Here is a 17,784-nt window from a genome sequence, read left to right as displayed (position 1 = left end):
CATTCTCATCTTTCATCATTTCAGGGAAGTTCTCCTCCAGCAAATCTTGGACAATTTTCTCAGTGGTTTTGTTTTTCTCTTCATGTTCTGGAATTCCAATGGGTCATGTGATAGTTTTATGTTCAACATTTTGAAGAACTACCAAACTGTTTTTCACAGTGGCTGAACCCTTTACATTCCAACCAGCAATGGATGAGGATTTAAGTTTTTCCATACCCATGCTAACATCTACTACTTTCCTTTTTATTTATTTATTTTTAATCATTGCCATTCTAATAAGATGGGGCAATCTACTTCCGTAGTGATACTGGCCCGGAAACACAAGGAGGGGTTGCTATGAGACGGGTCTGACTCAACAGCACATAACAACAACAACAACATTCTAATAAGGGTGAAGTGGTGTTCCACTTGGCTTTTGACAAGGCTCCTGCAGCATGTAGGGAAACCTTCCCAGGCTTGAGCTGACCTGAATCAGATCCGCTTTGCTTCCACAGTCTCAGGCCAGGTAAAGCAAAGAAATGATACCTCAGGTTTTTTTTTAAATCCTCCTATGTTGCCAACTGTTTTGACGGACTACATATTTTTTTATCTAACAACTTGACTTTGGGCCAGATTGAATGAAGATAATCAGTTTCAGTGAGGTTGCTTTTAGCCCTGGCAACTGTTATACAAATCACATCATAGAAGCTTGCAAAAAACTCGGTGTTTCCCAAGCAGCTTGGCCTTCCAACACAAAATGATTTTCTTTACATACGCAAGAGCTGGATATAAAGTAACAAAATTCAACTCACATTTAATCATTTTTATTTTTCTTCGTGTTGATATTTTTCATCACATCACATGGAAATTTTGCCCGGCATTTATGATGGTCATCTGACTTGCATTTATGTCTAAGAGTCATCCTGAAGTGAACTGTTTGTGGGGCCTGTTAGCCCTGTTCTATTCATACAGTATTAACATTATAATTTTGAATTTAAATAGCTTCTTCTAACTGGTAATTTTGCTCTGAAGCAAAATCTCTCTGAAGATGCTGAGAATTCATCTCTGCTGTTTGCAATCCAAATGAAGGCAAAGAAAAGAACAAAGAAAGTGAAACATTTGGGAGGATGGAGATACTCAAGTGCAGTCCAAGAGTAATTCAGAGAGCTCCCATTCTGCTCAGATAAAGCTAGTTGATAAATTATGCCAACATGTGAGGCATTCAGAGCGGCATAGCAGCTCAGAGTGACAGTCAGCCTTTGGTAGGGTATGTTTTAATATAAAAACAGATACAATAGCAATTTTCTTTGGGAGTAAATTGGTCTCTGACTCATACTCAAAGAACATAAAAGAAAAATGACTTATAATTCAGCACAAAATGAAAACCTGTGGTTACCTAAGAGGTACCAATGTGCATTTAGAAATTTCTTCTAGATTAATATACAAGTCAGAGCTACAAAATGAATGGTCCTGTACTGAAGTTTCTCTCCTTGCTACTTAAGATTTGCTTAGAAAAAGAAATGAATGGCATTTCACCAACATGGCAAATGTTCCTAATAAAATATAAAATCTGTTAAGCAATTCTCCAGTACATTAGGCTGAAATTGCTTAAGATAGGTATTTCTTTCTGTGGTAATCAAACATTGCATAAACTGCAGTCTTATAAAGCCCTCCTGTGGAAAGTGCTAGAACAATTTGGCCTGCTATTTTGGTAATTTTTCTGAGATACAGAACAGTCAAGACTCCCCTTCAGTGATCTGGGAGAGGATTTCCTAATTTCAGGGTCACTCACACTTTCATTAGGAAAGAGTCATTCTTTCCCGCAGCTTGTATAGGGCTCAAAAGGACAAAGACAACTGCCAGTTTTCCCTGCAATGGCTTTAACAAAGCATGAAGTTTGAGTATAGTGGCTCTGGGTAAAAATGACAAGTCATCATTTACAAAGAAGTGTCAGTAACTTCTTATTTCTCTATTCTAATTTTCTATTGATTTACAGAGATCAAAGACCAGGACACCTAGGAGCTTAACAAAGTGGAAGTGCTGATATTAGAAGCTATTTTTGGAACTTATACAATATAAATCAGCTATCAACCAGATCTGACACTTCCTCTCAAATTTGGCCTGCACGTAATATTTCATCTTCAGAGTAAACCCTTTAGCTACTCTGAAGACAAATAATCATTGAATGTCAACTTAGAAATACAGAGGTGACAGGTATAGTTGGAAGCCATCAAGTAACAGTATATATGAACATGCTACAAATGCAGCAGGAGTAAGATCAAGAACATTCTGAATATAAAAAGAGTAATACAGAATGATGGTGCCAAGTAATGTCACATAACATTATAAAAACTATAGGACTCTAGTAATGGGAATAAGATCCATAAAACCAAAACCAAACCTGTTGCCATCAAGTAGAATCTGACTCACGGCAACCCCACATTACACGTAACTGTGCTCCACAGGGTTTTCAAAGCTGTCTTTTCAGAAACAGATCATCAGACTTTTCTTCTTAAGTGTCTCTGGGTGGGTTCAAACCACCAACCTTTGGGTTAGTCGTCAAGCACTTAACCATTTGGACCACCTAGGTCTTCTCAAACTTATAAGGTGATGGAAAAGGAAATGTTTTAGAGCCAGGCAAGCCCAAGTTTGAATCCCAGCTCTACTGTGTACTAGCTAGTGTGTCTAACACTGGTTATGTCACAAGGCATTAATCTGTTTCTTTGCCTATAAAATGGGGCACTACTACTTAACTTTGCAAAGTTGTTTCAAGGATTAATGTAGAAAGTGAGTCTGGCTCATAAGGCTTTCAAAATATGGTAGCTATGAAGGCTGGCGGTTCAAACCCACCAGCCACTCCTCGGAAGGAAGATGGGGCAATCTACTTCCATAGTGATACTGCCTCAGAAACCCCAGGAGGGGTCGCTGTGAGTCGGGTCCGACTCCACAACAAAAACAATGCATGTCAATGGTCAAATCATACTCCATTTACAGACCCACACTTCTAGACTGCTGCTCCAAAACAAAAACCAAACTCACTGCCATCAAGTCAACTCCAATGTACAGCAACCCCAATTGGCTTTCCAACGCTATAAATCTTTACAGAAGCAGACTGCCTCATCTTTCTTCTGCAGAGCAGCTGGTGGGTTTGAATCACCAACCTTTCGGAGCTATACCACAAGAGCTCCATACACTGCTGCTAAGTTCCAGGTAATGGGTTCTGCAGGAACAGGCAGTCTTGGCTTCAAGTCTACACATTTTGGGCAAATTCCATTTCATTTTTCAACGTTAACCTTACATCAAATTTTTGGCATGTCTAGTGTTTCACTTACAAATATGCCTTCTTCACATGGCTCTGAGCCTGCACATTGCCTGCCCATTCTGAGACCCATCGAAGAGTATCCTTGTTTCTTACATTGATTTGGTATTTTCTTCCCACCTTCACAAACTACCAAAAAACAAAACCAAACTCATTGCCAAGTTGATTCTGACTCAAAGAGGCCCCCTTTGGGTTTCCGAGGCAATATATCTTTATGGAAGTAGATTGCTCCATTGTTCCTCTGTGAAGCAGCTGCTGGGTTTGAACCGCCAACCTTTTGGTTAGCAGTCAAATGCCTTAGGCACCAGGACATTAAACAGTTTTAAAGCACTTTATGCATATCACTGCCCTCTAGTGTTGAAAATAATTTTGTAGTAATCAATTCAAGTGCTTCTCATGCAAAACATAACAAAGTTTAAATCAACTTACTGATCCACAATCAGCATGAAAAACATACCACCCCCCAAATGTGCATTGACCCAGTTACACTTGATCTTATCTTCCTGATCAAAATATATAGCTGTCTCTGGTCAGGGCCACCATCTAAACCCAGAGCACAAGTGGGCCACATGAATATGTTAGAAATTCTTGTCTTAAAGGTGTTGGCTGTTTTGTAGATGATCATTTAGTACTAACACATCAGGCACATTTTCCCTTCAATATCCCCAACTCTTAAAACTTGGCCTCCATAGTCTTTCTTAACACTTTTCTTCCTTAAAGTCTTTTATAATAAGCACATCTTATTTATACAATGAGGGAAGGGAAAGTACTATTTTAAGGGAGGGCAGTAAGAATCCAGAGTATTAAATAGAAACTCTGCATTCAAAATCAATCTCAGGTTTGCAATACCAATCATTAAAGACCTTGAAAGACTGATTCATTTGTTTAAATGTGGGCTTTAAATTCAAGAAAACTCCCATCTCAGTCACAGAAGGAAAGGATAATAGTACCTACCCTTTAAAGGCCATGCCTGTGCTTAGCTTTTTCATCACCTCCAACAACAATCAGTAATAGTTGGTGTTACTATCCCCATTTTTAAGATGAGCCAGAGAGTGTTACACAACTGAGTCCTAGTCTGCACATAAGCCTTCTCCACTAACAGAAAAATCACCTGAAAGGCAAGTCCCACTGAAGGTTGAGCAGGACACTATCTTGGATTGAAGAGTAACAAATTACAATAAACCCTGACCCAAAAACTGCTGAAAAACATGTCCTAAGAATATTTACTGGTAAAGGGTAGGTGTTCAAAGATGATCCAGCTTCGATTCAAAGTTCCAAAAATTGTTAGTTATAAATTCAATAAGAAATTTATTCTACATAGGTGTAACTAAGTTGGCTATCCAAATGCAAATTAAACTAGGTTTGAAATTCTTAAAGTAGAACCTTTGGCTAAAGGATGTTCTCTAAATTTTTGAATTTTAAAAACCCAAATGATAGAATCATGGGTATACTCAAGTCGGTGAGAAGCGTTAAGGCCAAACTGACATGGACATTTGAACATTCTCCTACCTACTCTCCTGCCCCATAATACAGACTTCTGGGCCTATGAGTCATTTCTTGATAAAGAGAAGCAGTCCCTGTTGTCCCTATGGGCTCTGTAGTAACAACAGCATTGATGCCTGTGCATCTTTAGACACATACTTCAGGGTTTGGGTGCTTCTGGGACCGTAACTTTAACCCAGCCTTCCATAACAGTTTTTTTACTTTCTATTACAGAACATGACACTGCAATAAGAGCAATGAACTGCTTCAGCTTTTTCACTTCTGCAACCGCTGTCACAACTTCCCCAACATATAAAGGGGATGGGAAGTTAATTTCCTGGGAAAGAAATACACAGCCTGGTCCTGGCATTTTAGTACCCAAGAGAGCGGAAATAAGCCCATTGATCAAAACTCCATGCACAATTGTCTTCCCAAACTTGGTTTGTTTTGCAAAATCTTCATTTAAGTGCAAAGGATTGACATCCCCTGTTAATTCTGCGAAGAGAGCCACGTCCCTCTGTGTGAAGGCCCTGCTGAGTCCAGCCCGGTCCCCAACTCTGACGTGCACATGCTGAAAGTGTTGCCTTCTCAACACTGGCTGGTTCAGGCAGATTCTCTTCTGAAGCCCACCCCTCCAGAGGTGATGGCTAGAGATTACTGAGAACATCTTCAGCACCCACAATTCCATAAGCAGGGGCTTTTGGCCTGCTTCAGTCTGCAAACATTATGCTGGCACCAAAAATCATTTTAGGAGTAGATGAATACTTCCAAAATTGAAGACCATTCAGTCCAACACTAGTTCCCTACTATTACCAGATAATGCAAGAAGAAATGGAGAAACCTACAAGACAAGGAAAAAAGTTAATGCAGTATTGGGGGAAAACTGTACTGACATAGAGCAATGGGTAGATGAGTAGGAGAAACATGCCCAGTTTTTACAGGATGAACCAAGCTGACACAGTAGTACCATTTGACAGAGCATCCCTGGAGGAAACCTTAGATAAATAAGTGATCATGTTAAGCTCAGAAAAAGCATTCCAATACATCAGGCACTACACTAGGCTTTAGGCACTAAATGAAAAGTTAAGATGTATTATAGTAAGAGCCCCATGTTGTATCCCCAAACTTTTCTCATACAATTTAAAATCTAAATACATTGTCTCATATTCTTAGAAGCAATGAAATCCTGGATTTATTCCCCCTAGCTGGATGATGTTACACATACTAGATTTATGCAAGCAAATACAAATGGGACACATATTAAAAACCAGCTAATCTCAGCCTTGTTTGGAATACACAAAGGAAGAGTTTTTACCTGAATCACTCTGAAAGCACATTTTTTGCCTTGATAGGATCCTAACAGGGTCAAAGAACTCCACAATTTGACAAGACCACTGTGGAAAGACCAGGAAAGCATAAAGTTAAATAAAGATTTATCTCTGCAACATGTGATACTTTTGTTCGCGATGGTCCAGAAAATGACTGCTTTTTAGCAGAAAATCCAATTTATATAAGAAAGTCTTAAAAGCAAATGCACAGTGCAGCAAACCAAAAACAAACAAACAAAAAAACCTGACTGCCATTGAGTCAGATCTGACTCATAGTGACCCATCCTTGGGTTTCTGAGGCAGTATTTCTATGGAAGTAGATTGCCCAATCTTCCTTCCAAGGAGTACCTGGTGGGTTTGAATCACCAGCCTTTGGTTAGCAGTCAAATGCCTTAGGCACTATGCCACCAGAGATCGTAGTATATCAAAGGCAGAGATTAAAATGAACCTCAGTTAGGAATGTTTTTAAAATATACATTTCTGAGTTTCCAACCATAACCATCAACCCTGTGTGATAGATTTGTCCCATAGGGCTTTCTTGGCATAATCTTTATGGAAACAAATCATCAGGTATTTCTCCCAGAGTTGCTGCATGGGTTGGAACCTCCAACCGTTTAGTTAGCAGCCAACCACTTAATCACTGCATCAATAGAGCTTCTTAGAAAACTCTACAGATGTAACCAAATCACAAGTTCTGCCCTCTTTAGAGTATAAACTCTTAGTGGGTGATACTCATTTCCTCCCATTTAAATATCTTAAAGCTGCTCAGAGTTCACAATGACAAAATTCTTTTCATTCTAAGAAGATATTTTTGCTCTATTTTCGCATCTCTTTCTGCCTTGTTGTACTAGATTGTTTTACTGTACCTGCTACATATTCTCAAGATGGCTAACAAGGTCTTCTCTTCATATGTCAGGATGTCCAAGGGCAAGGCAGCACCAACCTACACATGGATAATGCTATCATTACACTAGTACCATCACCACTCTTGAACAAATCCAATCAACCTTCAGTTTTTGCCCGACAAAAAACATTTTATTTAATGGTGCTAGTACTGGGCCTGAGGTGCCCGGTTATTTACAGCTCCCCTCTCTAGAAAGTCCTTCCCATACTTCTTCATATTGCTAATGTCTCCTCACCCTTCCCATTTTTGTTTGAATTCTTTTCCCTACCACCAAGATTAAGATCAATCCCAAAAGGACCCTGTAACATGTTAGTTTTCTTAGTAAATGAACCAAGGCCATTAGTCCTATAAGGCAGAGGCTCTATCTGTTTGCTTATAATCTAATCTCCAGGGACCAAGTTCTATTCCTGGCACACAGAAGGTACATAGGAGGGTTTTTTTTCCCCTAACTTTTATTTGAAAAATGAGTCACAGGAGTTTGTTTAGAAATGCATAAGAAGATCCAGTGCTCCCATCAGCCTACCTCCCTCAATAACATGCTGCATAACTACAGGACAGTATCAAACTCAGGAAATGGATATTGGTATAATCCACAGTTTATTCAAGTTTTATCAGTTATACACATACTCAAATTTATGTGTTTGTGTGTGTAGCTCAATGCAATTTTATCACATATGTAGTTTCATGTTACTACTACCACAATAATAAAAAAAAAGCACTGTAACATCACCACAAGGCTCCCTTATTTTACCCCTTTAGTCACAACCACCCCTTTTTCCTTCTCTAATCCCTGATAACCACTAATTTGTTATACAAATTATATAAATTATGTTAAGAGTATTATATAAATGGTACCATGTAGTACTTAATCTGGCTTTTTTTCACTCAACATAATTCCCTAGAAATTTCTCTAGGCGGTTGTGTATATCAATAGTTCATCTCTTTATACTGAGGAGTAATATTTTACGGAATGGATGTTTCCTTAACAAGTTTGCTTAATGCTTAACCATTAACCAATGAAGACATCTGGAGTGATTCCAGATTTTAGCTATAATAAAGTTGTTGTTATCAACATTTATGTACAGGATTTTTTGTGAACATAAGTTTTTATTTCTCTGGGATAAATGCCTAAGAGTCTAACTGCTGGGTAATATGGTGGTTGTATGTGTAGTTTTTCTTTGTAAAGAAATGGCCAAACTATATTCCAGAGTGACTATAACATGTTACATTCCCACCAGCAACGTATGAGTGATCTCGTTTCTTCACATCCTCACCAACAATTGAGCTATCATTGTTGTATTTCAGTAATTCTAATGGTGCGTAGCGATATCTTATTGTTTTTAATTTGCATTTCTAATGACTAATGACATTGACTATCTTTTCAAGCACTTATTTTGCTATACGTATATCCTCCTCAATGAAATGTCTGTTCATGTCTTTTGCCCACTTTCTAGTTTCATTGTTTGTTTTGCTGTTGAGTTTTGAGTGTTCTTTCTATATTTTACATATTAATCCTTTTTCAAATATGTGGTTTATAAATATTCTCATCCCCTTAACAATCTTTCGCAGAGTAAAAGTTGCTACTTTTGAGGAGGTGCTCAGCAGATTTGATTGACTGTATGAATCAGGAAATAATTTCCTAAGAATTCCCCATCACTGTTTTCTGTCTCAAAAACAAAAAACTCACTGCCATTTAGTTGATTCCAACTCATAGCAACCATCATCGGGTTTCCAAGGAGGTAAATCTTTACAGAAGTAGAATGCCCCATCTTCCTTCCATGGAAGGGATGGTGGGTTTGAACCACCAGCATTCTGGTTAGCAGTCAAATGCCTTAGGCACCATGCCACAACAGCTCCTTGTTTTCTGCTTAGACTTTCAAAACTCCACTTTTGTTTTCAAGTGAATGCTAGAACAATAATACTCAAAGTGCTTGCCCATGAGAAGGACCTTGTCATCAGAATGTAAATCAACAATGTCACTAAGCAAGTACTGTTAAGTTTACCTAGTACTTTTTTTCCTGTAACAAGACTTTCTTAGGAAAGGAAGCGGTGCACTGACTTACATTCTGGGGCAAGCCCTTTTTCTCTTTGGGATGGGCAATAAATTGTTTGTGGGTTTCTAGTTGAGGAGCTCTGGTGGTGAAGCAGTTAAGGCATTTGACTGCTAACCCAAAGGTCAGTGGTTCGATTCCACCAGCTGTGCCATGGAAGAAATATGAGTTAGTTTGCTTCTGTAAAGATTTATAGCCTTGGAAACCAAACAGGGGTCACTATAAGTTGAAACTGACTCCACAGCAGTGAGCTATGTTTTTCTTTTTTCTTTTTTTAAAAGTCTAGATCATACTTTTGAGTGTAACATGGTGCTAGGACAAGCATTTGTCTAATAGCTTCCTTGTCTAAATAGAAAGTATATTAGAACAAATTCACCAAAAATAGATCATTTCAGAAAGCCTGGTTCCAAATACTGTTTTAAACTCATGTTTTGAAAAGTATTGTTTTTATATTTATTACAAAGATCTCAGGATTGGTCAGTCTACAAAGTCATTCCATACCTCCCCAAACAGGTCTTTCAAAGCTGAAATAAGCAACTGTTTGAACTGTGCAGCATTCAGTCCAATCCCACGTTCTTGAAATTCTCTGTTAAAAAAAAAAAAAGGAAAAGAAAAAATACATAAGATTTCATGATTTTCAGACTCAAAAAGTCAATCTTAAATAGAACTTAGAAAACTGCACTTACAGGCGGACTTTCATATAGTGGTGTTCAGATGGATTTTTGTAAACAACTCTTTCATATGTGGCAGGTAAGACTGGTATCTTTTCCATTGCTGATCACACCTACAATAAGAGTCAAGAGAACTAAAAATTATCAAGGTACGAGCTATTTTCCACATTTTTCAGTGAGAATTTGGCCTATTTGGTTTTTAAAAGACCTTCCAGTACAGGGCTATGCATAGAGACACTAAGGATATCAGACCACTGTGTTGTTGTTGTTATGTGCCGTCGAGTTGGACTCAGAGTGACCCCTCCTTGGGTTTCCGAGGCAGTATCACTACGGAAGTAGATTGCCCTTTTCCTTCCGAGGAGTGGCTGGTGGGTTTGAACGCCAGCCTTCTGGTTAACAGTCAAGTGCCTTAGGCACTATACTACCAGAGCTCTGTACTCTGACTTAAATCCTAGTAACACTTTTGCTTACTGAGCACTCAACTCTGTGCTAAATTATTAGCTCATTTTCCTTCAAAATGACCCGGTAAGATAAAGCTATTACCATTCTCATTTCGAGAAAGGGAACCTGAAGCTTAGGTAATACTTGCCCAAAAGCAGAGATTCCAACCACTCCTGAGCCCTCTCAGGACCACTCTAATATAATGCCTCTTAGTCTAAAATAAAAGTATAAGGAGGTAAAACAGGGACTCCGAAGACCTTCTTCTTGTTACTCCCAGCCAACACAGACAATAAAGAGCAGAATGAGGGGTCCCAGTTGTGCTGCCCCTGTCCATCCTGCGTCCATCTGCTTTTTCAGTCAGTTTGCCCCAGGGCCAGTCTGTGAAGGGCTATTTGGCAGGCCCATGAAAGGGGTTTGAGAAGAGGGGATCCTGGAATGGTAACTCAATGCCATTTGTAATGAATTTAGAACTTTCAAGGGCTTGGGCATGCTGGTCTACCTGGAGAGACTCCCTCTTCTGGGCTCCACTCCCACCTTACTCTCCACCTGGATAACTCATACTCATCTTTTTAGTTTTAGCTTAAATGTCCTCTCTTTAGGGAAGCCTTCTCTGACACTCTGTTCTGAATTGGGTTCCCTGGTTATTCAATCTCTTAACATTGCCTGTTTAAATCCTGGCTCCTCCACAAAAATGTCATCTCCCAGAGAACAGCAACCCTGCTTTTTCACTGTTTTACCAGCACCACGAGATCTCAACAAATGTTTGCTGAGTGAAGGAAACAGACAATAGACTGGTTCTTCCCTTCCCAAGACCTGTTTTTGCCCTTTACATTGAATTAATAAAATTACAACCATGTGAAATACCAAGGACTGGAAGGGCTCTTAGTTATCATCTAGGCTGAAATTGCTACTTTGTAGACCAGGAAACTGAGGCCCACCAAGAGCCTTACCCTTATGGACCAGCAGTCACAAAACCCCTCCAGGTCAGGCCCACTTACAATCACTCTCAGATAATCATTTCCAGAGAAAAAAGAGAAGTCAAGGTCAAAGAACTATGCCCATCCATCCATTTAACAAACACTCAAATATACTATGCCTGGCACAACATAGGTACTCAACAAACACTTGTGACAGAATGAGTGAATGACGGTAGTGGTAGGTCTGTATTTCAAGAGTCTTTGGTTTCAGAACAACAGCAACAGTTACCTAATGCTTCTTTCCCAGTCATTAGTCTCCCCTGACTAGATGATCAAAGGGAATGGGCACCTCACCTACTGCACTGCTTGGCACAAAACAGGTGTTTGTTAAGCATTTACAGACCGCGTTGACAGAGATGCCTGACCATAGTAGGGAATGAGAATGGGCCTGGGGTTTAGAATGCCAATAACAGTAAAACTTAAAGAGTAAATGTTTACTGAGCAGTCACCTCTCCATAGGCCTTAGTCCATGGTGTCAATGACAGCACTGACCTCTAAGGGCTGTCCTGAAATAAAGTAAGATGATGCCTGGAAAGTGCTCTATACAGCCTTATAGCTGTATACCGAGCTCACCAGGAAATGTGGGTCCTCCTATAGTGGTTGTCATCATCATCTTTAAAAATCAGACTTTTTAATGGCTACAGGGATGCTTTTTAACTGATCTATTTCTAATAGGTGTGCCCTTGCCTCATCCCTGCCCTCCTCCCCAATCTAGTCTCTACAGGAGTCAGAATTGAGCCTGTTAAAACCTACTCACACCACTCACTCCTGTGCTCAAAAACCTGCAGTAGCTCCCATTTCACTCGAGAGCAAATAAAGCCAAAATCTTTACAGAGCCTAGCATGGTCCTACCTGAACTGCACATTACTCCCCCACCTCTGACCTCACCTTCTATCATTCTCCCCTTTGCTCCCTCTCTTCCACCACAGTGGCCTCAAAGCTCTTTCTCACATACCAGTCCTGCTGCCCCTCTAGGTTTTGCTTGAGCTTTTCCCCATGCTGGGGAATGCTTTTCCTCCAGGTGGCTACATGGCTCACTCCCTCCCCACCCTCACAGCTTTGCACAAATCTCACTCCTCAATTCGGCCTAGTGACCATCCCATCTAACACTTCAAGCACCCTATGCCTCTGTCCTTGCTCTGTTTTTCTTTGTTCATAGCACTTACCACCACGTAACAAATATTATGTAACTCACTTCCTCTCTTTATTATTCTTTCTCCAAGATAAGCAAGGATCTGTCTGTCTTGTTCACTAAAGTTTCCCAAAAACCTGAAACAGTGTGCAGTATACAACAGCGGAAGATCAATATACAGTTCTTGGTATAAATCGATGATTTAAAAGAAAAAGAGAGAAAGAGAGAAACCCAATCCCCTATTTTTTTCCGACTAACGGCCACTTATTAGCGCCAACCTTGCGCTAGGTGCATGGAGCGTGCTCTGCACATGTGTGGTCCGGCTCAATCCTAGCAGCGACCCTCTGCGACCGAGACCATAGGTACGTTGTACTAAAGCTGGGAGGTTCGTGCCCACCTCCTCGCGGCGTTCTAGACCCGGGATGGGTCTGTACCACAGGCTGCCCCGCGCCGCCTGCCCATCCACCCCGTCGCTCCCGCCTAGTGCATCCGCACCTGGCGCGCGCGTCCATGCGTCACCAGTGCGGCCGACTGAGCCCGCGCCCGAAGACTGGCCGCTCTCCCATGGGCTTCCGCCTACCCGCTCTCCATCGACCTGGCTTGACGCCTACACTGACTCTTCCTTTTTCCTGCGAGAATCTGCCAGATTTTGTGACCCTCCACTCAGAGGCCAGAGCCTAGGCCGGGGAAACTCCGGGTGTGTTTACATTTGCTTTTCTCCCTCCAGCTCCCCGGAAGAGCACGGTCTTGGCGCGGAAGTAACGCAATCTGTTACGTCATCTTAAGGACCCAGGCGTGAATTCTGATCAAGAGCTGCCAAGGCAGAGCTCAGCGCCCCCTGGCACCCATCGATGGAAAAGCAGTGTGTGCAAAGGCAGTATTCCATCCCTCCCACATAGGTGATAAGTTGGGAGCGGCTCCTTTGACGCAATTCTGAGCAGCATCTCCAAATAGGAAACTTTGAAAAGCAGGTAGTTCTTTGAGTTAGAGTCCCTAGAAACAGAACCTGAAGCAGAGATCTTTGTGTTAGTGATTTATCGGGGAGAGTTCTCATATGAAACATATGGGGAGGGGGCGGGAAGCAAGGTACGATAGGGCAGGGAAAGAAGCTCAACAAAGGTGTGGGTTCAACTGAAGTCTAGCTCCAGCCGAGTTCCAGGGGAGACCTGGAACAAACAATACCAGAAAGCTTGCCTTTGAGGCAAGGGTCCAAGCTTTCTTACCCTGCCAGCTGTAAGTTCATAGTCCCCTGTCATTGCCTGCCAGACAGGTTTGCCAGATTCAGCAAATAAAAATATAGGGCTCCCACTTAAATTTGAATTTCAGACAATGAATGTACATACTTACACTAAAAAGTTATACTTTGTTTACTTGAAATTCAAATTTAACCAAGCATTGTGTATTTTATCTGGCAACCGTGAGAGGGGGAAAAGGAGGATGGGGTATAAATGCTCAGGCACCTCCAGTCTGAGGGCAGTTCTCTGGGGGAAGGAGCAGCCATGAGCCATCAGCAGCCAACATTCCAGCAGCTGAGGAGTTGGGTGCAGTCGTCCAAGAAAGGGGTCTGGGAAGGCACCAGCAGTACTCGCTACAGACAGGGAGGTACTTTGGGGGACAGCTCACCAGTCAACGCTAGAAAAAGATCAGGAGCTCCTACCAGACATCAATTCCAAACTACTTCTGTCACCCAGGGGAGCAGCAGGATGCCCTAGTCCTCCTCCACCCTATTCCTTGCTGTCCCCCAAGGATGTCTTTTCTCTGTTAGGGTCACTCCCCGGGCTTATATCAGAACTGGAGCTGGATCTGAAACTTAAATAATGGAGGAAGCCTTCCTTAGAAGTGACCTTAGAAGGCTCTCCCCTAAAAAAAATGGTTCCAGTGTCCCAAGAAGAGAGAATTTGGGGAGGGGATAACCACCCTATAATTAAGAGTGTGGTTATGTGGTTATCCTCCATTTTGTGATCCTTTCTTAAAATTCAGAGCTCTTCTCCTAGGGGTTCAGAGATGTCCCTATAAAGATGTCCATGTCCTCCCCTCCTCCCCCTTCACCCTCTCCCTGGAGGACACTGCACCCCCTTTACAGAGATCTAGTGGGTCTAGCAGTTCTGAATTAGAAGACCAGATAGAGGTGGTAAAAAAGCAAAGGGAAGGGGCAACAATAATGTCCAGTATGACCCCATTTGTGAAAATAAGTACATAAACAACCTACCAAAACAACTGTAGGGTGTTCCTTGTTTACAAGTATGTACATATGTATGTGTGTAAATGCACAAAAATAGATAGGATTCCCAATGGACTGATGGAAAACAGGTAGGGTTGTGGGGAGGGTGTAGGGAATGCACATTTTTTTTAGCATTTCTTTTATTTATTTCAAAGAGAGAGCATCATTTTAATAATATAATGTCAAATAAAAATCAAGATCTGTCCCTTACTGTCACAAGAAGGCACATGCCTGTATGCCCTCCTTCTACCTGCAAGAAACACTCTTTAGCAGGATGCCAGGAGAGAGGGGACTGGGAATGCAGGCTCACCAGCTCTTATCTGCAAGTGTGAAGTCCTCCCCTCTCCTCCCCACCCCCACCCCCAAAAAAGAAACCCTGGAAAACAAAACAAAGCTTTCTTCATTTGGCATCTGTCACAGATTGAATTGTGTTAGGCCGTGATTCCAAATGTTGCTTGGTTGTCCTCCATTTTGTGATCTGATGTGATTATCCTTAATTTTGTGATATGTGTTGTAAATCCTATATAATAATGAGGCAGGATTAGGGTGGGTTGTATCTTGAGTCACAGCCTTATAAGAGGGCATGACTCAAGTCACCACTCTTACTCAAGTCACATCTTTTATCTTACAAGAGATAAAAGGAGAGAGAAGGGACCCACTCCTCACCAACATAGTTAAGTTCCAAACACCAGGTTGTTGTACAAAATTTGAGGATGACCACATCACCTCATCCTCTCCCCTGTGAACATCCTGGCAGCCCCTGCTGAGGTCACCTGTCACTGCTGCCTCCCCATCCATGTCACCTTAGGAGAGCTTGGCTCTCAACACCACCCACAGGGGAGGGCCACCCAGTCTTCCAGAGCCACAGAGCCAGGGTGGCCCAAGCGCTGCCCCCCTCTCCATCCCTGGGTCCCCTCTCTCTCTTCCTCTCGCTGTATTTTCAGGATATGTGGTGCTGGTTTATCCCCTCAACAACCCCAAAACACCCTTGGTGGCTTTGCTGGGGACAAGGGCTCCTTGTCCATGGGCAGGAGGGCCTGGGTGCCACAAGGAGGTGCACGCTGCCCAATAGGTTCCCCCTGCCAGCCCCTCACTTGAGCAACCTCCAGCTCTCACTCAACAGCCCTGCCCCCCCTCCCGCCCCTATGTCCCCATGAGAATCCTTTCAGGCTCTGAAGGCCAGGCCTGGCCTGGCCTCTGCCTTTGACCTTAAATTGCAGCAGACTCTGGCCATTCACCCACTGGCCCCACCTCCATCTAAGTAGCCTGCCCTATCATCAATGTGCCCACCCAGGAGGGGGCATCAAAGAAGTGTAAAAAACTGAACAGGTACCAATCACCTGATGTAGGGTCCTGTGAGACCCCTGCACCCAAGTGCCCATCTCTGAGCTCCTTCTGACCATAACCCAGCCCAGCCATGCCACCCCTCAGGGCTGGGAGCTGGGGCCAGACAACAGGGTCCTGCTTCCTCCCTAGCCCCAAGGGTGGCCTACCTTCAGAACACTGACCGCTGCTGCTCTGGCCTCAGCCCCCTGTGGCCACCCAGGACCTACCAGCCTCACTCTAGCCACTCTCCCCCTCCACTGGCACCCTGATGGCTTGGGGAGATCACACTGCCTCTCCCTTCCTGGACAGTTAAATACTATGCAACACGAGCTTCCTTTCTATGTGCACACAGGGGCCACTCATCAGGGACTCCATCAAGGACCTCAGCATTCATTAATGCCAGATGTGCATCATTAATGTTCAAAATAGTTGGATAATAGATTCTTCACTATTGTCATACATGTGAAATATTGGATAATGAAATATCAATAAGTGAGGAGTAAGTGCACCACTAAGAAAGAAGAGCTGGGAGTGGAGTGCATCCTTTGAGGCTGGGCTTCTTGCCCTGAAAACCTCCTACAACCAGGGGAAGATTGGTGCCAAGACATCTAGAGATCTCCAAGGAATGTTGGGTCCACAGATGTTAAAGGGAGACAAGGATCTTCTCCCTAGAGTTGACAGAGACAGAAAGACTTCCTCTAGAGCTGCCTCCCTGAATTCAGACTTCTAGCCTCCTAACCTGTGAGAGAATAAATGTATTAAAGCCAACCACTTGTGGTATTTCTGTTATAGAAGCACTAGATAACTAAGACAGCGCCAATACTTACTCTGAACTCCGAGGGAGACTTTTTATAGCTTTTGCTCTACTTACTGTGGATATTCATAGATTTCACAGAAGAAATAAGAATGCTCTTGACCACGTAAGGCTGTCCAGACCCCACTGGGAGTGTTACATAATATATGGTGCACATACCATAATACCTTTCTAAAGATTTCTGAATTCTGAATCACATCTGGTCCTGAGAATTCTGGTAAGAGATTGGGGACCTAAACTCAAAGTTCACATATTGCAGCTGCCTTTCCAGGAGCTGTCCTCAGTGACAGTTACCCACTCCCCAGCCAGCTTTGACCTTGGAGTCTTTGGAACTATCACCTTAGTGCCATTTTCTGTCCTTCAGAATCCATTCTTCTCATCCCATTCCCTGCTGGTGCTCAGCGGCCTCCTAGGTGGGCTTACCGTTCCTGTTCATTGCTTTGAGGATTTAGAGACCAAAGATCCAGAAACCAGTTAAGGAAAATTTCCATCAAGAGCCAAGGGAGGAAGACCATCCTTTTGCTAAAAGGAGAGCTAAGCTGGCAGTCAGCCATGCTCTCTTTTCCCTGACAAGGCAAGAACCTCATCCAAGTGCAGGCACTGGTACCCCAGGCCCACAGAATGGCTATTTCCACCCTAGAGAGCAGTGGCATTGGGTCCTAGACCCCAGGGGCAGCTAGGGGTACCAGAACAGCAGCCCCAGGACTCTCACCTTCTGGTCCTGACTTTGGCAGATAATTCAATGACATCTCCACTGCTCCATCTACACTCTCACTCCCTCAAAAACAAAAACAAACCACGTGTCTATATATATATTTTTTATTTGCCTCATTAAAGGGAATTGAAGGGTTTTGAAAGTAGCATCCAAATGGGGTGGAGGGGATGCTGACGGAGAAATCCAGGCTGTGGGGTCAAAGGAGTGGCACTACAAGAGATAAAAGGCTTCCCGTTGTTGGGAGAAGTATGCCTATTAGAACAGAGACAGAGAGAAACAAAGATGGAGAGACCGAGAGTTAAAAAATATGTTCCCAAATCTTACCAAAGTATAGTTCAGCACATTCAGTTCTGACACAAACCCACTGAATTGCCGTTTTTAATAAAAGGCTTATCAGCCCAAAGCAAGGAAGTCCCCCAAAGCA

At 42.5% G+C, this 17,784-nt stretch overlaps 2 protein-coding genes across 2 annotated transcripts; both read right to left on the bottom strand.

Annotated features, from left to right (window-relative positions):
• Positions 1–4,940: 4,940 nt before the first annotated feature.
• On the bottom strand, positions 4,941–5,447 carry HTD2 (hydroxyacyl-thioester dehydratase type 2). The gene has a single exon (XM_042780473.1). The coding sequence runs from the start codon at positions 5,445–5,447 to the stop codon at positions 4,941–4,943; it is 507 nt and encodes a 168-aa protein (XP_042636407.1).
• A 117-nt stretch (positions 5,448–5,564) lies between these two features.
• RPP14 (ribonuclease P/MRP subunit p14) lies at positions 5,565–9,835 on the bottom strand. The gene is made up of 5 exons (XM_007937278.2): positions 9,750–9,835; positions 9,565–9,649; positions 6,975–7,051; positions 6,096–6,174; positions 5,565–5,621 (listed from the first exon to the last, which is right to left on the bottom strand). Exons 1-5 carry the CDS (start codon positions 9,833–9,835, stop codon positions 5,565–5,567), a joined length of 384 nt encoding a protein of 127 aa, XP_007935469.1.
• Positions 9,836–17,784: the final 7,949 nt, after the last annotated feature.

The sequence above is a fragment of the Orycteropus afer genome, unplaced genomic scaffold, assembly GCF_000298275.1.
Source record: "Orycteropus afer afer isolate SDZICR_OR568_19922 unplaced genomic scaffold, OryAfe1.0 scaffold00041, whole genome shotgun sequence".
Taxonomy (NCBI): domain Eukaryota; kingdom Metazoa; phylum Chordata; class Mammalia; order Tubulidentata; family Orycteropodidae; genus Orycteropus; species Orycteropus afer.
Note: the sequence above shows the minus strand (reverse complement) of the source record. Positions and strands in the feature narration are given on the sequence as shown.

Coding starts and splice junctions, on each gene's coding strand:
- HTD2 (XM_042780473.1), bottom strand. CDS start 5,447: ATGTTCTCAGTAATCTCTAGCCATCACCTCTGGAGGGGTGGGCTTCAG.
- RPP14 (XM_007937278.2), bottom strand. CDS start 9,835: ATGGAAAAGATACCAGTCTTACCTGCCACATATGAAAGAGTTGTTTAC. Junction 6,175..6,974: donor ATCTTGAGAATATGTAGCAG/GTACAGTAAAAC, acceptor GTCTTTCCACAG/TGGTCTTGTCAAATTGTGGA. Junction 5,622..6,095: donor GTGCTTTCAGAGTGATTCAG/GTAAAAACTCTT, acceptor CTTGTCTTGTAG/GTTTCTCCATTTCTTCTTGC.